General features: G+C 29.6%; 1 protein-coding gene across 1 annotated transcript in view; it reads right to left on the bottom strand.

Moving 5' to 3' along the window:
• LOC148278146 (uncharacterized) overlaps nucleotides 1–22,884 on the bottom strand; it is a 190,510-nt gene that overhangs the window by 60,418 nt on the left and 107,208 nt on the right. The window contains exons 5-6 of the mRNA XM_088231832.1: nucleotides 13,665–13,761; nucleotides 4,790–4,922 (exon numbers count right to left, since the gene is read on the bottom strand). Coding sequence (XP_088087958.1) covers nucleotides 4,790–4,922; nucleotides 13,665–13,761 — 230 coding nt within the window. The remainder of the gene's footprint in view (nucleotides 1–4,789; nucleotides 4,923–13,664; nucleotides 13,762–22,884) is intronic.

Raw genomic sequence — 22,884 nt, 5'->3', positions numbered from 1 at the left:
TGGAATAACCAATTAGTTTCCTTTCCTTTCTTTAGTGTAAAGTGTAGATTTTAAGCTTATTTTTGTTTAAAATTTTGTAAAAAATAATAAAAATCTTTATTAATGTACTTAGAACCAGACCATATACATTTTATTTTCTCAAACTAAACGGTTCGGATAATTAGGAAGAAATAGCCTAAAGGCAAAATGCTCGCCGATATATTTTGTGTTTAATAGTTGTTTTATCTTTATATGGCATTTTTTAAAATCCTATTTACATATCACAACTACTACTACTACTACTACCATCACGCCATTTCCCCGTAGGGGTAGGCAGAGAGAATGGACCACCACACACGTCTATCCTGGCATACACTCCTAGCCTCTTCCACATTCATACATCTTGTCATACATGCCCTTCGGTTCTGTCTGCTTTTGACATGACTAGACTTAAGATTTTGGTTTATCTGATCATGCCACGTCTTCCTTGGTCGTCCTCGTCTAACGTTGCCGTTCATTTTTTTTTTACGTATCACAAAATTATATAATATACAATTTATAAATTTGAAAAATATTTATCTCTAATAGAACAGTACTACGTTCTATGTATATTTTCTAATATTAGTTTTTGTTGCATCTATCTATGTAGGTAAACCCGTACCAAGATAGATGCAAGTCGTATGTGTTTGGTGTGATATTGATAGGGTATTGCACCCGTATAACAGCAAGAAGTGCCACATCACCACAGCTCTTGAAAACCTCAATAGTGGTTTTCTATCTCTCATTGCTGAAATAAGTTTATGGGTTTTCCAATAGGAGGTTTCGTTTTGATATTTAAAAAAAAATTAGTATTTTTTTAGAGAAATCAATGTATGTTTATTTCATTTTTAAGAAAAAGATATGCCATTAACAATGAAAAACTATATCAGTCAAATGACCGCCACGGCTACGCTTGCAGAACCATATCCTTTTCATAAAATTTTCCATGCCCAATTCGCTCATTTGCGGCTTTACGTCCTCGATAACTTTACACTTTAAAGAATTATATTTTTAACGTCTTGAATCGATTGTGGAGCATTGACATAAACCTTATTTTTAACGTGGCCCCAAATAAAGGTGTTAAATCACAAGATCTCGGTGGCCAATTGTGATCACCTCTTCGAGAAATAACACGGTCAGAAAACTTTTCACGCTAAATTGTGATGGTTTAGTTGCTTGTGTAGCGCCGTGTTGTTGAGAAAAAACATCTTCCACATCAATATCTTCCAATTCCGAACATAAAAAATCGTTAATCATAGCTTGGTAGCGCAATCCATTCACCGTAACAGTTGCACCAGCCTCATTTTCGAATAAGTAAAGTCCATCACACCGCCAGCCTTAAAACCGCACCAAACAGTGACACGTTGACAATGGATGGGTTTTTTAACCATCATTCTTGGATTTTCCGAGCCCCAAACTCGACAATTCTGCTTATTAACGTAACCTCCGAGGTGAAAATGAGCTTCATCACTGAAGATAATTTTTCGATGAAAATCATTTTGATGCATTTTAAGGACCTAATCCGCGAAGATACGACGTTGCTGGGGATCGGCCAGCTTGAGTTCTTATGTTAACTGAACTTTAAAAGCCCAAGGACCGAAGTTTTTATGCAAAATACGGTGTAATATTGTTTGTGGAATGCTTGACGAGGAATCAACTAACGTGGGTTTTTGTCAACACGACGGGCTACAGCAGCAATATTCTCAGTTGTTCTTGAGCGATGCACATGGTTCGATTCTTCACATCACCAAATTGTCCCAACAGCTCAAATTTTTTCACCAGTTTCACTATTGCCGGTTGAGAAGGTGCTTCACAACGACTCAAAAGTGATTTAGTTTTGCGAACAGTGACTGAAAATTTTTCACAATTTTTATAGTGAATTTTAACAATTTCAATGCGTTGCTGAAGCGTGCATCGTTCCAATTTTTTGAATGGCGTAGTTTTTACTTGTCAAACATCAAAAGATGACAGCTTCAAAAGTGACAGCTGCGCAAATAGCGGGCTATTCAAAATGAAACCTTTTATTGGAAAACCCTATATTTGTACCTTGGAGGATAAAATACGGGAATTCGTCTTTTGTCGTTTTTAAGTTTAAAATGCAGAAATTATCGCAATAAGATATTTTACACGTGAATAAAACATCAAAGTCCAATTTCGTCTTAAAAATACTTTTGTTAGTTGAAATACAAATACAAAGTCCACTTTGTTTTAATGCGAACAATGTACAACTATTTTTAAAAAATCATTTTGTACTTTAAAACTTCTTTATTGATTAAGATTATCTAATTTGGTCGAACTATTATGACGTCTTAAGACAACGCAACCGCCTTTATTTTCCTGAACATTTTGTTCAATGTGACTCCCGTGATTAATCTTTTAGGGTACATATATACGATAGTTATAGTTATATTCTACCGCAAAAGTGGTAGCGCTAATATTCATTTCTACACTACACCTTGATAACGTAGCACGTAGTAGCTGTAAAACCGCTACGTAATTAAATAATTAGTATGTGGTTCAAAACAATGTGTTTGCATTTTAATTTTTATAAAAAAATATTTATTGTGGATTGTTTTTTTAGTTATTCGTTTAAAAACTCGTTTTGGGTGTCAAAACAACTTCGCCCTTAAAAGAATGTTGAGAGATCTATTGATATTCATATGTATGTATTCATACATGCATTGTGGAGTAGGCATAATATACTTTCCTTCTCTTGCAGTATTGAATTGTTACCTCACATGGGAAATCAAGCAACGAGAATTTTTATTTTTTATGCCATTCTGGATTCTATGAAGTAGAAACAACATTTTTTATGAAATTAATTATTTTGAAAATTTCATACATCAAATTTAAAACCTGAGCGTAATTATTTGTTTTGGAATACCTACTAATATGCAAAAAAAAGATGTTATATTGATTTTTAGACCTTTTTAAATATCCGAACATACTATAATTTGCATTAAATTAAAAAAAGAAGTAATCGTAGATTCATTACTTTTCAATGGACAGATTAAATGATATGTTGTGTTTTAGTTCAAGTCATGTTGTGGTCGCGTGGCTAGTTTTGTGAACTCACGGATCAGAGGACTGAGGTTCAAACCTCACTCTACCCCAACTTGATTTTCATTTTTCAATAGCGAGTTATTTACGACTCGTATAAAATGGCCACCAAAATTAAAATATTTCAGTACGTTACGAGTATACAAACGCCAATATTTCTCTTTTTACCAAAATTTTTTTTTGATTTTAAACAAGGATAATTTTTTTTTTCAGTCAAAAGTAATTTACTAAATATTTTTTCGTAAAGTGGATTTTAAATAATGATTTCTTGAGTGAGTGAGTTATTTTATCAATAAATGCTATTAAGAAATATTCAAAAAGGATTTTCGTTATTAATTAAATTTGATAATCTAAAAGTACCGTTAAAAATTGAAAAAAACCTACAAAAAAACAGGACTGAGCAACTATTCCGAGTTATTGAAAAAAATACTTAGAATAAAATTTATCGTATCTAATCTAAAAGAACATTTACATGTTTTCTACTCTCAAGTAAAGATAAATTTTTATTACGAAAATTGTAGCCGGATGTAAAAAAACGGAATATAACTTATTGAATTCCTGTACGTTAATCTTATTTAACTAAACTTACTGTCTTAAGTTTAAAACACTCGAAACAAACTGCCAAGAACTGGACGGTAACTTTCCAAAAACATATTTGTCTTAAAAGCATAAATGTTACCTAAAGCCAAGAAAACTTTCTCAACCTACTTTGTTTGATGTCATTTTTATTGATGATTTAAACATTTACAAATCTTTTAAACGAATATTTATTGTTATAAAATACACAATGAAATAAAAAAGCTTATAAATACATATTATGAGCTTTTGATTATTTAAAAGATTTTATGCAATTTCAGATAGATAACAATTATTACGATTAAAATTTCACAGATGTCGCCAATGAAGAGATATTAAATAATGTGAAAGCACACCTGCTTTGACTAGATAAATACAACTGTGAAATCACTATTTTTACGAAAATCGTTTTAAAGTCCGAGAGTCTACTTATCGGTTAAGCTCATACTAAAAAACATTTTAATTGAATTTAATTCAACTGCTTTAGTTGTCCTTTCTTTTGATCTGGATTTGGCAAAATTTATGGAATATTTGTTTAAATACCGGAACTTTTTAACTTGAGGAAATTGTTGACAAAAGTTTGGAGAAGTAAAAATTTCCAACATTAGTCTAGATGGTAAATGTTACCCAGTTTGTAAAATGATCACTTAAACCAGCCAATAATGGATCATAAGATTTATAAATGCCTAGATTGTCATATTTCTTAATAATTCCTATATCTCGGTTGAGCTTTTGGTTTTTATATTATCTTATTCAATGGCTAAAATATTTTTTATAATTATAATGCTTTATTTTTTTCTTCTATTTTTACACATTCTCTTAACCGTTAAACACAGGCGTCGCGTACACACAATTATGTAAACCCTCTTCATCTATATTACATGTTATTAGATTAAAAGTAAGTTTTTTTTATTTGATTATTGTAGTTAAAACAACAGTGGAAATCAAGATTCCAATCATTTATTAAAAAAAATCATATCATCATGTATATGTATGGTTAGTGCAATCTATGTAAATCCCCGTAACTCGTCAAATTTGTTTTATGGGCACTGAACTGAACTGAATCGTATATGTAAGGCTTTTGAAGTGTAGTGTTAAATAAATAAATAACAAATAAAATAAATGTTAAAAATACCTTCGGCTGATGTGCAAAGCGTCAAAGTAGGCTGGTATTGTTCTGTTAGTCGCCTTATAAGATCGATCTGTTCAAAAGTTAGTTGTACAGCATCCCTGTGTTGTGATTCACACGGGACGTAGGCTGCCCAGAACTGGAAAAAAGTAACAAAAAATGTAAAAAGGTTTTCCAATTTAGCTAAGAGCGACCTGAAACAAGATTAAGATTCAATATTCAACGCACTACTATCGCTTTTCTGATGAAAATTTTGCGCAAACGCAGGTATGCGGGTATCTACTATCATTTCCAATAGCAAAATAACAGAAAATTACTCAAAGATAAATTTATTAAACTTAACTGATTCTACTTGAAAAAAAATGAGTTAATTAACGTAATATTTTGCATGCAACTTATTTTCTCTTGTTGCAACTTCGTAAAACATTTTTATCGGTGTCCAGGCGGATAAAAAGTACAGAACTGTTTGTGGATTAGAACCAGTACCTAGGATGAGTCTTTTCAAATCGAAGACTTCTCTCAGGTAATAATCCTGAATAAGGAAATTGACTGGAGATTAGTCCGCCGTGTTGCGTAGTTGTTGGTGCGTTCGATTACTGACAGGGTGGATCAAGAGTTTTAGCTCATTTAAGAGCATTCTACTTATGCTAGAATATTTCTTTTATTCTTCTGATTGTTTAGTTTTATGAAAAGTACTGAACCGTATCGATGTGGGCTTTTGGACTTGCTTTTTTCAGATTTTTTGTACTGTTTTTTATAAGCAGTATTTCAGAAATGCCAATCTTTTATATTTATGCGCTAAATTGATCTTCTAAGAGCAATTTTGATAACATTTGGTATTAAAATTAGTAGCAAGTACTCTTTGTATTTAAACAACAATTTAAATGAAATCATATCGAATTAGGGGAAAAAGTATATTGTTTGCTTAAACTTCTTTTGTTTTTTTTATGTCGATATTTATGTTACAAAGTGGGATACCACATTTAGCAGTCTAAGTAGAAAATTGTGTTTTTCAAACTCTGTATTTCCGCATGTCAAAATAATTATCATTGTCTGCTCAACTCTTCTCCATAAAGTTTTTTAATGAAATGTTTCTTCAGAGTTACTTCTTTAGAACTGAAAGAAAAATAAAGGTAAAAAGGGTGGTTTTGTTTGAAACTTTACAGGAGAAGTTAAACCACTTCACATATTTCAGCTTGTAAAAAATAATAGTTCAAACGGTGTTTATTTTTTAAAATTGATTTCACATCCATACAATAATTTAAAAGTCTGATAATATCCTTAAAAGCAAAATGCTTTTGTTTTAATGTTGTAATGGAAAATAATGTTTTATTTTTCAGCTACCTTTAAAGAAAGGAGAAGAGAACTTTTATTTTCAAACACAAAATGTTCTCGTCACTTCGATTAATTTGTTATTGCGTCACTCTATTAAATACTTTACCCCACGTCTTTCCGGGCCCTGTCCTCACGTACAATCTTTCAAAAATGTTCCACCTCGTCATCCGCTTCTTTCCTTTTGCCTACGGACAGTCTCCTTTATCCAAGCAGTCGTACTAAATCAGGGCATAGTGGACTACTGACCGCCAAGAAAAAAAAACTACGTTTTTTCGTTCAAAATGCGACTCACCTTACGATCTCTAGTAAATGTAATTACTTTCTTTTAAGAGTATATAGATGGATCTTTTTAAACCTTTCAAAAACTAACTAGATATATTGGTGGAGTTATTGTCGTTAAGAGCCTATCCAACAAACTAGGACTTAAGGGCCCTTATTTATCAAATTAAGTGTTACTTTTTAAGTGTTCAAATTAAGTTAACTTTTTCATAACACTATGAAATTATGTCCAACAAGGCTATGCACATGTAAGGTTTTGTTATTTGTAACACTCAGCATTTTAAAAATATTGAAACAACCGTAGTTTTATTATGTTATTTTGTTAGATCATAGCTAGAGTATGTACTCGTATCTACAGTTTGGAGTCCAGCTTATTACTGCACCTCATAGAATCTTGAACGAACAAAGAAAGCTTTTTTAAATTAGGTCTACCTGTGTCAGAAATAAATTAGAAATCCCTGATAACTTATTTAAATTTTCCAATACTGTCTAGCAGGAGGACAATAAATGACATCTTGTTTATATATAAATTTTGAAACAATAAAATGGATTGCCCAGAACTGTTTACTTTAATAAACGTTCGTATTCCAGATAAACCAACAGAACAACTTTTTTGTTTTATAGTCATCATCATGGTACAAATTATTCATTAAATTCATAAATTATTCGGATGCAGCGACTAACAAATCAATATAGTGATAATTTAGATTTATTTTATACCACGCCGCTCATGATCAAGTCCTGTGTTTTGAAAAAGAATTGACAATTAAAAATTAAAATATAGATTAGTTCTTCACTTTAGTTTTAACTCTTTACTCTTGTGTGTTTAATTATTTTATTAAATTTATTATTGTTTTGTATTAATATTTATTTAAACCATGAAGTAGACTTTTTAACTTTTCTTTTAAAGCACTTTCTTTTTTCTCTTTTTTAAAACTGTTATTTTTTTTAATACACCTTTTTTTATATATGTAAATATTAATATTTGTGACAGATATAATATTTCTTTTTTATACATAAATGCTGTTTACCATAGTATACTTTTCACGATGTTTTTGTTCTTTTTTAATATTTCACTGTTTTTTGTTGTATTTTTTTTTTGACTGCTATTATTGTTATTATGTGAAAGGTTCATGAAACCGTAAATAAATAAATAAATTAACTCATATTAAATGAGTATGTTTTTCTCGAAAAAAAAATGCTTCTCTTATTGTTGACAAAAAACATAACATTATATTATTATGCTATATTGATACATAATCATTGTTAGAATTTAGTCCTCATGCGATTCGAAAGAGAATCTTAGTTGATTCATTTTTCTTTTCAACCTCAGGACAAACCTTTAAGCCATTAAACTTCAAATTACTTATCTGTCTCAAAGAACTGTTTTCAATTTGTTTCTGGAATTCCGGGACACCGGTAAAACCATTTTATTACTCCCGAGAAAGCGAATTTTCTCCTGTTTTTGTTGAAAGAGCAAGAAAAATTCGCCGGTACGAAGAATCAATCGGCAATGGAGGAGTTTAAATTAAATTAACCAAGCCATCTGACTCCCGTTACCTTTGTTTGTCTTCTTTGATCTCTAATAAACCTAGAGGAACGCGTTCGTGAGAACTGACTAGTTAAACCTATTTAAAGTAAAGTGCATAGTGACATCAAGTTTAAGAATAGAAAAGAAATAGAAGAAAGGATATGAATATATGTTGACTATTTAACAATCTTTAGTAAATATTTGCAATAGAAATGAAGGATACTTTTGAGAAGGGGATATGGAAGATTACTCATTTACAGTACTTGTAACCGGTTGTTAGCTTGTTTTATTGATTATTGTTAATGCTTTTAAACATTCACAATTACACCATTTCACGATTTACCAAAAATAAAAGTTAATTCAAAATTCCATCGGCAATAAACTCATTATTTCAAAGAACGCTTATATGCATTATGCATGTCCGTAAAAGTATTGGATTTTTACATAATGTGTTTATGTTTTTTTTCCAAATAAAGAGAACAAGAAGACAAAAAAAGCAAGGAATAAGTCAATAATGTATTCTCCTTAATTTTTTAAAATCAAATTCATCAAACTCTCATAGTTTATTCACCTACACTACGCAGTTATCGCGAGCTGCATCAGCAGTTTATTCCCTCTATTGAACGTTAATGAGTTGTCAAAAATTTTCATTTTCATGTACTCGAATTTTCATTTTAAACGCTGGTAATCCATACATTATTGTATCCAAGTACCTACTCTTTTTATCTAAACTTAAAACAGGACTTAAGTCCTATGGTAGGGGCTAGTCTCATCATGTTTATGTTAGAAAAGAATTTGAAAATAAATTAAATAAAAAATATTTTAAAACAAAAAAAAAAGTTTTCACAAAAATATAAACAAATTCAGTTCATTTTTCGCTAGGGAAACGATTTACAAAGCAAGGAGAGATGTACACGTACATGAAAAATTGTGAACGTTACACTGTGTGTTCAGTAGTCACTAAAACCAGCTAACGATGGGTCATAATCCCTGTAAATGCCATGAAGTTTATGCCAACTTAATTAAAAATTTAAATGTCTTCTAGGATAGCTGCCTTAAGTCAGAGATGCTGAGTATTTGTGAAAACCTTTATCGATTTCCTTCAGGATGTGTCTTGAACAACCAAATTTAATTTACAAATTGAGTGTGAAACAATGGAAACACAATGTGGATAATTAAATCCTCCCCTTCTCGTACGCTTTACCAGTTCCACTATTTAATTCTCTTTTAGTGAGAAATCATATCAATGGGTAATTAATGAAAGAACGTAAGCAAAACCATTGTTCTTATAAAATGAGGAAGAAGTGAGCAATACCAAGTCGTTTAAAAATACCATTTTCAGCTTACAAAATTTAATGAATGGCGTAATTTCATTCTGATTTTCTCGAAATATTAAATAAATTTATAAAACTTTAAGAACCTATTATTAATTAACATACTACAACTAAGATGAATACCATTTTAGCAAAGGTAATGTAGAAGTCTAGTAGATTGGCTGGTTTAAGTGGCCATTTTACACTCCGAGTAATGATTTTTTTATTGGTATGTTTGATTATTTACTCGAATATAGATCATATGAACACAATTTGCATTCATTTAAAATTAGATATTTACATGTATAGTAAAATTGTGTTTAAGATTTTATAAATTTTAAAGATATGCGGTGAGACTGGGAATATTAATTAATAGGTAATCGACCTTTTTTCTCTGTCACTGTCTTGAAAATGCCTAACCCAATACTTTCAAAAAAGATAACTGCACGTCGGACCTTTTATGCCTTACTAAAATAATCAAAATTGACGTTTTGGTGTCTTGTTTTCCGCTCTTCAAAACTGAACCCGTTTTGTTGATGTTTTTTTAAAGCGTATTAGAATAAAAAATTATATTTATTTATTTCACAGTTTTAAAATGTACGGAGGTTCTTTGTTTCAGGTCCCGACTGGCTTGGAAATTCCCGTGTAAGGAAAGAAAGGACCTTCTTTATACTTTTTTTTTTCATTTCATAAAATGTTGCCTAAAAAAATTCAAATAATAATAATTAAATCAAAAAATACAAATAATAATGATTGAATCAAAAAAATCTGTTATTTTCGATACCAAATTATCATTTATTGGTCACATTAATAGCATTAATAAAAGATCTCTAAGAATGTTGGGTTTCATTATCAGAACCACTAAATATTTCAAAGATATTGGTGCACTTAAAATAATGTACACGTCACTTGTAAGAAGCATTTTGGAGTACAACTCTACAATCTGGGCTCCTCATTATTCTAGGCACCAATATTGTATTGAAAAGGTCCAAAATAAGTTTTTACGATTTATAAATTTTAAATTAGGTGTTGGTATTGAATTTTTAAATTATGATTTGTTACTGTTCATTTTGAAATTATTAAAACTAAGTGACAGGAGAGTTATAACGAGAGTTATGATTTATATAAAACAATCCATTCCATGTTTGACACCCCTGCACTTTTATCACTTATTAGTTTTAATGTACCGAAAAGGACAACTCGGCAAACCTACCAATACTGTGGCAACAATACTTCGACATCATATTGTAAAAATGCAGTCATCAATAGACTTCACTCTCTAGGCAATAAGTACCAGGACATTGGTGACTCATTTCACATGAAATTTATTACATATAGAACGGCTCTTCCTCTTTATTTTATTGGTAATAGTTCTAGGTAACTATTTGTTACTTTTGTTAAAAAATTATTTTAAACTTCTTTATTAGTGTTTTTTTTTCTTTTTTCGTTTCTTTTCTTAATTAATTTATAAGTAAAAAATATTTCTCTTTATCATTTTTTTTACATCATTGTATATTTTTCTACATAAACATATACTATTTACCTAAATATTAGTTTTCAATTATAATACATGTACATATTTTTTTTCTAATGTTATTCAAAATTGTCTTCTTTGTTATTTTTTTAACTGGTTTAAAGTATTTCTAATGCAAAATTATCTTTTTTTTATCGATAATTCTATAACTGGTTATATTTTATTCTTTTATATAGTTTATATTTCTTAGACTTTCTAAATTAATAATATTGTTTTAAATGCTCTGTATTACTTTAATTAAGCTTACATGTATGTATATTTGATTGTATTTGTAACTAATATGTAAAAGGCACTAAGTGCCGTTTATTTCAATAAAATATAAAAAAATAAAAATAATAATTGAAAAAAGAAACATAAATACGAATTAGAAAATAAACCATCTATATAATATCTATATCAGTACATTTTTCAGAAATTGTTACCATATTTGTATACCGTGCGTCCAAAGTCCATAATCGTTCATAATTGTTCTAGTTCCGAAAGTAAACCATCAAAAAAACAAAATGATAAAGACATGCAAATGGTAAATATCTATAGGGTTTAAACAAATTGTTTAAGCGTCATAATCCAGATATAAAATAGGGGAATACGTTTGTACGAATAAAAATCAGACCCCGTTTCCTCTCAAGATAAAAATATTGTTAAGTCACTGAGGTAAAAAAAAGTTTAATAACGCTTTAACCTTACCATAAAAGTAGGTTTGGTTTTCTTAAATAAAACCGTTTACCCATCTATACACATAAACGCACCCTGAGCCCTCTAAAATTGTAACACTGAACTCGTGTTCAAACGCTCAATCATGCCCAATTATTAATATGACAAATTACAACAGGCAACAACAACAAACATATGAATAATGGTAAATGTTACACATTGTGTAATCTGGTCACTTATACTAGCCAATGACAGGTCATAGGCCCTGTGAATGCCTAGACTTCGATATTTTCATCTCTAAAATGTTCTCCTTCTCTATTATAATTGGTTTATTATAATAATCTTTAATAAGCCAAAACATAATTTAACAGCGGTTATTAAAAAGCGTTAACTACTGTAGTAGCATTTTATTTTTATCAAACAAAGGAAACATAGATAAACTAACTGTATTACAAAATAAAGCCTTTAGAATCATTTTGAAAAAAAAAACAGATACACGAGGGTAAAATCGATGGTAAATGAAATGAAATTATTAACATATAAACAAAGAATATTTTACAATACAATGATATTTGTTCATAAAATTATAAACTCTAATAAAAAAACAGAATTTTGGAAAAAAATTGATCGGAACTAGCATGAACACGATCACAATACTATAGAAAAGAACAAAATTAGACTTCCATTTCGGAAAAAGGCAAAGTCACAAAATTCAATTTTATTTAAAGCAATTAAAAAGTATTACGAAATGGAAAAAAATATTTATGAAGAAAAAAACATATCAAAATTTAAAATAATGGTCAAGACATATGTGATAAACAATTTATAAATTAAATATATTTGCAATGTTATTATTAGAACACACATAACAATATGTATGATATGTGTGCCCTACTTTAAGATTTAAATAAAATAAATAAAAAAAGGTATTTCCCGTGTTAAATATTGGGAAAGGATTTAAAAAAAAACAGTACAATTTGGCTTTTGTGTATTATTAAACTTGATAACAACAATAAAATGAAAGTAACAAAGACCACAGGTTCGTTTAAATATTTATAAAGTAACATTAAGGTCCCTTTATGTGTTTATCTGATTGAATGTTTAACATTTTTCATCACGCACTCCCTAAACGTTATTGTTCTATGGATGTTTTGTTCCATTTGGTGGGATTCTCATAGAAGCATCAGGTCTACCACAAGTGTAACATTTAAAAGCACGAAACTTCGTCTGATATATAGGTCAAAGTTAAAATATTTTATGTTCGGTTTCAAACCCTCTGCTTCCCAATGTAGAACCGGGTAATATATGAAAAATGAAATAAAAAGCTGTATGTTCCAATCTCGTGACTGCCGTTATAATTTAACACCCCTTTTATAACTGTCATAACTTTATACGAGATTTAAACAGCTTCATCTTATCATAATGGCAAATCATGGAACCGAATAAAATGTTCGAAAAATTATGTTAACGCATCGAATAACACCATTTAATATTCTCCTGTAGATTTCAAATGTCCATTTGTTTTATTGATACGTCATTAACTTTAATGAATGCTCGCGTATCAAATTCGACGCAAAAAGTAAATTTATCTCTTTTTTCTAGTGAATTTGTTTCCACTCACTGGTTTTCATTGCGGGCACTGGGGAGTTTCATTTTATTATATTTCTACATTTGATTCCACGTTGGTTGAAAAATAATAAAGGCTTTACAAACATATACGTACGTTATTTATCTTTACGGTGTTTACGTTTGCGCCATCAAAGAACCCTAAAACATTTGGCTAACAAACAGACGATGGACACAAAAGATAATTGAAATATTTGAGATTGGAATGTTACTTCATTGTACTTAAGAGGAAAACAATGAACGTGAGAAATCAATACTGGTTTATTTAGATTGTTTTCCCTTAAGGATTTAATTTGCTTTACAATTACCCTATTTCAGATATGCTCGAACTTAGTTTTTATTATAACTCTTAATTATTTTTTTTTATTAAAGTTCATTTGTGTTCTTTATTAAATAGCAGAACGGTTGATGGCACGAAAGTGGATCGCTCTCTTTGGAGCTTATTTTTAAAACCTTAATTTCTGCGGTGAAAAAATAAATAAAAGTAGCAGGTTATGATAAATCGTGGTGCTTTTAAACAGCTTTGCGTTATGAAAGTAGGCGAATAAATAATAACGGCCTTATGGATAGCCATTTTAAAGAGGGTATAAAAATAAAATGGTTACTTACTTGAGCAGATACTCGGCCTTGCTTAAGCCTGGGAAGATCTGTGTGACTCCACTGGCTGGTAGACCAGGGAGGTATTGTGCGCAAGTCCTCATCAAACCTGTCAGAAATGAGATAAAATTGGGGATTAGTATTTTAAAAACATTGTATTAAAAAAACAAAAATATTGAAATTAAGTTTTTCACAGCTAAACTAACAACAAAAGTAGATTATTTACACGTTTTAATTCCATTTCAATACCTCGTGGCATATTTGCAGAAAAAATATTTAATATTGCACTTAATTACGTATAAATTATCCATAGGATCTTCATTATCACTTTTGCATTTCAGAATTACTTGCTTTTTAAAAAAAAAAAATATTTTAACTCTTTAAACAACAACAATTTGTTACTTTAATGATTCTTTTTTCGTATTTTAAATGCACGCCTTTATACAGAAGAAAGAATTAAATTTTTAAACTACCTTGATAATTAGGAACCTCATTTAGTAATGATAAAATGATCAAATCGATAACTTAAATAATCTCTTTTCCAGCCTATAAAATATGTATCATTATCATCATCTTAATTCTATTTCCACATATAGTGGTGCGTAGGACACTACATTGAAACACCAATCGTTGCGTATGTCAATCATTTTTCTGTCGCGTGTACGTAAGATGAGTAGTCTAACGTTTCAGGTACCAGTCCAGGGCGGTGAAAAAAAACATACTTTTCAATAAATATTTCATGTCAACCATGAAAGGAAACGACCTGGGACCTTTTTTATAAATTTTTATATAAAAATAATTATTTGCTTCAAACACATAAAGATAAAATAAAGAGAGTATTTCTAAGTCAAAAAACCTAAGTACGCGACCTTAAATAGGTGGTAATATCTCAATTCACAAATTCAAATCAACTACAGCACAACATCATTAAACTTACAGGGGAATATTTTTCTTAAAAAAAAATAAACAAAGAAAACAAAAAAAGCAGTCCGAAATACAATATATTTAAGAAAGAAATGAAAAGTTACATTTATAATTCTTCTTTTTGTAGCACTGATTAAAAACACCGTTTATAATTTTTTTTAAATGTTATTTATATGTTAACCTATATATATTCATAATTGAAAATTAAAAAAACAATCTTTTGTAAGACGTCACCCCCCATTATGTACACAAGAATTGTTTCTTTTCTTTTACGTAATGGGAAAGGTTAATAATAAATATGTATAATATATAAATATATGTATTTAAATAATATGAAAATTGTATGTAGTAGTTATATTGCGTATTTGTTATCTGAATAAAAAAACATTAACATTAATAACATTATTTGAAAATGAGTAGGTAGGCGGCAAAGTGGGATGTCATGAATAATAAATTTAAAATAAATTATATGAATTGCTCTAATCGTCTTGCTTTACCTAACGTTAGTTTGTTTTGCTTTTTGTTTTGGTTTAGTAGCAGGGTTTTTAATTTGTGAACAGAAAAAAAATTTGCGTCACTGTAGATTAACAAATCGTTAGTTATGCAGAAATCAGCCAGTCTACAATTTTGAAAAAATAAGATATATGTATCATCAAGTGCAGTGAGGTCGACTCCATGTTCTGATAAAAGCAGTTGGACCGCTTTTATACAAAAAAAAACCGTAATAATCACCTTCTAAAAATAGTTTCGAACAACAAAACGGCATTTTTCAATTTGCAAAAAACACCCACAGCACCAGAAAAATCTTACGGTACCTTAAAAATCATAAAAAACTGGTCAAATATATTCATGTTTGAAATATAAAAACAGCTAATTTTTTCATTGGTTATCATTTGTCAAAGTCAAAACGTTTCAACTATTGTGTAGATTTGATTATTATTTTTTTCAGAAAGGTGCTATCTCAGTTTCACTTTTCTATGGCTGGCTGCTTTCTGCATAACTACATTCAATTAAAGGACCAGCAATCTATACAAACTACTTTCTATCCCGAAAAAATATATTATTAAAGTTATTTTATAAAAAATATATATCAATATTATTGCTTAGCGACAAAAGTAATTAGTCAATTAATTGTAAAAAAATAAATAAAACAACTTTGTTTTTAACCACTCATTTTCTAAATTAGTAGTTAATAACAAAGTTGTTTAATTTATTTTATTAAAATGAATAACCACAAAGTAAGTGCTTCAAATAGAAACTTTATAAGTCATAAAATATTTTTCACTCAAATCACGCGAGTGAAGCCACGAGTAAAAGCTAGTATCCTATAACAAACTAGCGAATGCAAAAATTTACATTTTAAAGCAGCAAATGACCTCACGGTATTTATCATCAAAAACTTGAATGTGTCTATTTATAAATAATCAAATGATCATTTTCTAAAAATCAACATATTACTAACGCCAGTCTAGGTCACGTAAGAAAAATTTGGGTAAAAGTATTACCCTTTTATTTTACCTTTTTTGGACCATTACACAAATAATAAAAGTTAAATAGCGCGATGTTATCACATACATTTTTTTTATATAATCCATTGTACTAAAGCGACCCGCATAACTTTTTTGTCGCAGAATAACCATTGTTTTTGTTTAGTCCATAAATTTTCCCATATTCACAAAAAATATTATGCCGAAAACATTTCATGTTATCACACAAAACCTCTAGTCCATTTTTTAGCAACGATATTAAAAACATACCTGTCAAAGGTGCCCGGGGGATAAAACTTCATGGGCTAATGGAAATTAAAATTGCGAGGAGTGAGACTGAATGTAAATTATACTGAATATTATTTCTAGGCTGCTAAACCATTACTCGATTTCAAAAAACGTTTTTTTCAAGTCTTAATAGCTTGATTTACTAGAGTAGAGAAGTGTCGGGTTTTATTTAACGTAGTTTTCATATTTTTAAAGTCTTGGTAGCTTGATTTACTAGAATAGAAGAGGTCTCGGGTTTGATTTCATCTAGTTTAAATATATTATTTCAATTATGACGATTTTACTGACAAAAATTACATGGAGGTTTTTTGGGCATTGGCCGTTTGTTTATTACCGAAAACACCGGCAGTACTCATGACAAATCCTTAAATGTTAGCATGCTTTACTATTTCGAGACAACTAGCACTATCATTAATAGATTTTTCGAATCAAAGCACAGTAAAATAAGGCCCGCTTTCAATAAAGACATACGTCAGTACAGTACTCGACCAAAAATTAATATTTATATGGGATCGTTGAAGTCTACGAAGATTTTCACAATACACATGTTTATGAAATTAAATAAATTGCCATAGAAATTTAAAGTACCAATTTCAGAAAACCGAAACAGGACGTGCGAATTAAAGAATTATTTTTTCCAGGAGTACTTTGAATAAAGAATGTTAGTTGATCCAGAAAATGCGCATCTTGAACATACGATTTAGAATATTTTACCGTTTTTTCGTGCACAAGATATGTAATTTTTAATACTTTTGAAATGATTTCTATGCTTTTTCATACTTTTTTAGCTTGCATTATGTATATGTAATTTGAATACGCTTTTGATACTTGTCAAACCTGTATTGAGTATATATATTTTGTTAATTTTAAAAGATTTTTAATTCTTGTATTTTTTTAACATTTGTGTGACCGATGTCCTTTCAAGTATCATAGTATAGAACCTCATATAGAGTAAAGTTAGGTTTGAATCAGGTTGTAAACTGAAAAGGCGTTCCAGTTTTGGTAACCGAATAATGTTTATTCAAGTACTTCGCTCTACGCTACGATTTCAGTAAACTATACACAATACAGTTTTGATATAATCTAAATTAGATTTATGCAAAAAACAATTGAAAGAAACTCTAACGTAAAATACCTTTTTGGTTTTGCAAAGACGTTTTTATGAAAATCCTTATTTTGATATATATTAAAAAACGTTTTGAAAAAAAGAAAAGTGGTGAAAAGTACTATCCGCTGAAATAGGTAACGAAGAATTTAAAATCGATATTTGAGTCGACCTCATTAAAAATAATAAAAACGTAACGAAGCTTAGCCATGGGTTTTAAAAGACGCACAATAGAGCGGAAGATTAGTACACCTAGGATAAGGTAAAAAATATAAATCTTTTATACAAATATAAAACTGCATTTAAGTCATATTTTTCGGGAAATTTATTTTTTCGTCCATGGTTTTTCGTGTCTTTTATTTGAAAACTTTATTTAAACTGTAGACATAATTAAATAAATAAATACCTTATTTCAAAGCTGATTTTGCGTTAATGTCTTAAACAAAACGTCTCGCTGTTTACCTTTTGGAGTAAGCCAAGTTAATATAACAACACTTTATTTTGACTGTGTGTACAGACTGTGCTTCCTTAACGCTCAAACAACCCATGCTGGTAAGCGATTAATTCTGTCTTTCGGTATGTTTTTTTTAACTATTGGATTTGGTCATACCATATCCCGGACTTTGAATTCATCAACATTAATATTGTGAATCTGTTAGTCGTTTGCTGTCTATTTATTCTTTATGCCCAAATCAACTCAGTACACTCTTATTAATTTTATCAATAATTTTTGGTTGCAACATAAATGTAATTATTATACTAACATACATAGTTTAACCACACATCTGCTTAAATGCGGGTAAAACAAACAATTATGTGTCTGAAAACAGAAGCAGATTTTTGGACCGGCGTTTTCGGCTCGGTGCAAAACTAGTTAAATCATGCTCGTAGTGTAATTAATGACACACAAGTCTTCCATTGTTGAGATTTAAGGTTCGATTTCTGGCAAGCCGGACGTGAAATGTAAGTTTTAAATATGGTACTTCAGTGCAATGTCATCTTGTTCCTGAACTCCTAAATAGAACCTGAATCGCAAAACGGATGACCTTAGCTTCGATGTAACAATTAATGATTCGATACCCTGCAATTTAAGTACCGGTTCAGTGCCCTATTCAATAATAATACAAATAGGGAGATGCTGATGCTGATGCGGATGATGATGTTGTACTATGATTTAAAAGCAAAAAAACACGAGGGTAAAAGATTAAACTCTTATTTTTGTGTAAAACGCATACCTTTAGACATGAGTATAGCAGGGATGTTACAATTTATCATGTTAAAAGAGTTGAAAGCAGAAAAGGTTTCCTTTTTTCCTACTAGGCTCGCAAAAGGGATGCTCCAACCCAGAGACACAATTCAGCGAGAGCTTACAAGATAATATTTGTTAAATAAAGTGGGTACGACGCGTGTGCTTTTTTGTAAAATTTTTCGGCATTAATAGTATAAAGAGCCCAGATGGTATCGAAATTTCAACAATGTTATTCAGAAGTATTTTAAGCTTCAATTAACCCATAAACAGCCTTAACGAATTAACAAAAATATCTAAAAAATTCGACGTAGGTAAAAATCATTAAATTTCTTCAATTTATTTTTTAATTTATTTTATTAATTTTATTTATTAAATATACGGTCTAAGCTAATTACAACAGTTATATGAAGAAACTAAACAAAAGAACATAAAACTATGTAGCAAAGACAAACAAGGGCAATAAATTAATAGTACTTTTTACAATATATTCATGAACACCATCAACACGTAGGGCTTAAAATATCAATATATTTTTAAAACTAAGCGCTATTTTTTTTTGTTATACGAGTAATATATAATTAAATACTTTCGGAAAAAAAGACAATATGACTTATTTAGTATGAAGTTGATTCTTAACAAAAATACGAAAGAAATTATTCATAAATAAAAAATGCCATTTGAACGTAGTTATGCAGAAAGCAGCCAGCCATAGAAAAGTGAAACTGAGATAATAGCACCTTTGTGAAAAGAGTGAATAAACAAATCTCCACAACATTTGAAATGTTTTTGACTTTAACAAATGATAAACAAGGAATATACTAGTTTTTTTTTACATTACAAACAAGAATTTAATTATGTAATTGACCAGTTTTAATGATTTTAAAATTTGTTAAGATTTTCTAGTGTTGTGGGTGTTTTTTACAAATTGAGAAATACCGTTTTCGTGATTGATACCATTTTCAGAAGGTGATTAAAGCAACTTTTTGTATAAAAGCCGTCTGGTTGTTTTTAGCAGAACATAGAAATGACCTTACTGCACCCGATAACATCAATACCTCATTTTTTCAAAATTGTGGACTGTCTGCTTTCTGCATAACAATGTTCATTTATACATTTATTCTATATGGAAATTTTACAAAATTTGGTTTGCGTAAAATTAACACTATATTGATTGTAACAAATACAGTAACAATATATCTTAGGTCCTTTTCATAAAATGGAGTACATTTTTTTTTTTAAGTAAAAATATTTTTTTATTTTTTTGTTTTGTACACCGTTTTATGAAATAAGTCTAAATTATATGGTATTTGTAACAAATAATATATTGTGAAATTTCCGCAAACCAAGTTTTGTAAAAATTTCATTGAAGATAATCGTAAAAATGGCTTTTTAAAAAAACATATAAAAGCACCATCTATGAATAATTAATTTTATATTTTCGTTTAGAATCACCTTTAAAAAAAATTTTGCAAATACATTAATGGTAATAAATTTAACAAAAGAATTGCGGCAGCAAAATTATAAATTTTTGTTTACGAAAATAAATAAAAGCATTTTTTTTTAAATATTTCTTAAATTCATAACTATTCTTAAATTTACTATTTTTCAATGAGAAAGTTGATTAGAAATTTGTTTTAACTTCACCTCAGGCCAGTGCTCTTCTAATTGGAAAATAAAAAATATTTGTCAGTCAAAAAATGACATGGGTCACTCCACTCGCATACGAGGGTAGCAAATTTATTTTTTCTTGCTAAATTCAGCATACTAAAACACTGCTGGGAATTCGAACTCGCGTGTAACAGTTCGCGAGTGAATAAAAAAATGTAAAACCAAGCGATTTCAACTTTCGAGCGGGAAAGGAACCGCGAAAGGGAAAATGATTAATGAAATGAACTGTTTTTAATTGCCCGCACTTTTAAAACGCGCTCCGCACTGATGTAATTTTAGAAAACACTTGGACTGAATTATACCCAGCGCTTAAACGTTTAACAGCCTCGTAACGGAATGTTCCAAAACCCGTGACTCATTTAATTACTATCAAATGTCAGTATAAAAATGTTTTTACTGACCTTTAAAAATGTGTTAACTAAAATTAGATTAAATTGGTGAAATAAAACCGAATACGTGAATTAACTTTTAATCTCTCCCGAAGTAAATGTACAGCACTGTTAACTTTTTATCACTTAATATATTTTATTTGTTTTTTACATTTATTCTTGAATTGTTTAAATTTTCTACTGAATATACTATATAATTTTTAGATTTATTTTTTTTTATAAATCTTGGTTAAAAGTAAATTTATATTAAAAAAATATACATTAAAGTATTATGAATTTTTGTAAAAGGCAGATTTGCTGTTAATGTTAATAAAATAAAAAAAAAAATAATAAAATCACTTGAACAGTAGGTTTACAGAAGTTCCGGAAGAAATTTTATTTCACTATGTTGTAATTTATTATATGTATAAATAAAAGACGAGTAATACTTCAATCCACAAATTTTAAATATCCAAAGACCGGTTTCATTGCTTTCACGACATCTTCGAAACTGGTATCTTCATTAAGGAGTTCAATGTATTTATACAAAACAGAGGTAAGGATAAATAATTCGAAATCATATGAATGTAAATTTAATAAAGTTGGAAATTCCAAATTTGTGGATTAAAGTATCACTTGTCTTTTATTTATATAATAAATTACAATGAACTTCCATCAAGAATTTTCAGAACGTTGTTTTTTTTTTTGATAAGTAATATTTTCGTTGTTATAATTTACCCAAATATTTTAATATTGATGGCCATTTTTAACGAGTTGTAAATAACTCACTGTAAGAAAACGAAAATCTAGTTGGGGTAGAGTGGGGTTCGAACCTCGGACCTCCGATCCGTGAGTCCGCAACACTAGCCACGGGACCACAACCCGATTCAATTTCAATCTTCTGAATCTGTACCTTCACATTATTACTCTCACAACTGTGGATAATTTATTAAGCGCCATTTGTCCGCTTTGTGGTGAAATTATCAACACACATGTCTAACATGCAAGAGGTCTCGGGTTCGATTCCCAATACGGTTAACATGGAATATTTATTTTAAAAGGTGTTTTCATGCAAGAATACTAAGAATTTTAACTCTCTGGGACTGGCACCTGAAGCGTAACACTGATCATCTTACTTTCATACAAAAAAAAAAAAGACACGCTGTAATTAGTGTACCAATGCAGCGCCCTATGTACCATGAGGTGCGAAAAGGGAATGATTGATGCGCTGTACAATACATATCCTAACACGTCAACAGCTACGGAGTGCATGGACGGTTAGGATTTCAGTTCCTCTTTTCCAATTGTGACAGATTTTCATAACAGATAGTAGCCATATTACAGAAAGTTTTGCAGCCACAGACCGCAAAAACGGTTAAAAATCTAGCCCCTATTATTGTATGATTTTACATGTTAAAATGCTTTATTTTTGTTTCGTTGTCTTAGATATATTTTACTTTTTTTAATGCACACTATAAAAAAATTATGCTATCACTTTTACTGTTTTTTTTTTTTTTGGAAAATGAAATATTTGCGTTCTTGTGATTTACCCAAATATTTAATTTTGATGGCCATTTTCAACTAGTTGTAAATAACTCACTATTAAAAATGGAATCCAGTTGGGGTAGAGTGGGAGTTTAACTAATAATAACTAGTTTTTCATATCTGACATAGTTTTACATAGCAAATATCATACTAATCGCTTAGTTTAAATTTTACCAGAGACGTTGGTCACTTTTTTAATGGTTATTGATTGTATTAAAATGGTTTTTTTGTTTAATTAAAATTAGATTCATTTTAATATGGAATAAATTTTGATCCGAAATAAAGAAATACGTCGTATTTACCTCTTAAAAAGCTGTGCTACAAAATTCCTTAACCCGCGGTGATGTCATATCGTGTTACCTCAAGCAAAATACAGAATATTAAGAAGATCAGGCATTTGAAGAAAAACACTGTGACATACGTCCTGTTAAATAATTCCTTTTTCTTAATTAATGTAATTAAAAAATATTTTATGTAATTTAGGCCTGCACTATCAAAATATCATATCGTCATATATGTAACTGGCGTGCACACTCGGTAACTGCCAATAACCGACTGATTAAACTAATTTATTCTTTTGTTTTTGTTTCTTTCACAC

The sequence above is a fragment of the Micrasema longulum genome, unplaced genomic scaffold, assembly GCF_059751315.1.
Source record: "Micrasema longulum isolate JH-2025_06_02 unplaced genomic scaffold, ASM5975131v1 h1tg000926l, whole genome shotgun sequence".
In the NCBI taxonomy this organism is placed as follows: Eukaryota; Metazoa; Arthropoda; class Insecta; order Trichoptera; family Brachycentridae; genus Micrasema; species Micrasema longulum.
This window is presented reverse-complemented; position numbering and strand designations above follow the sequence as displayed.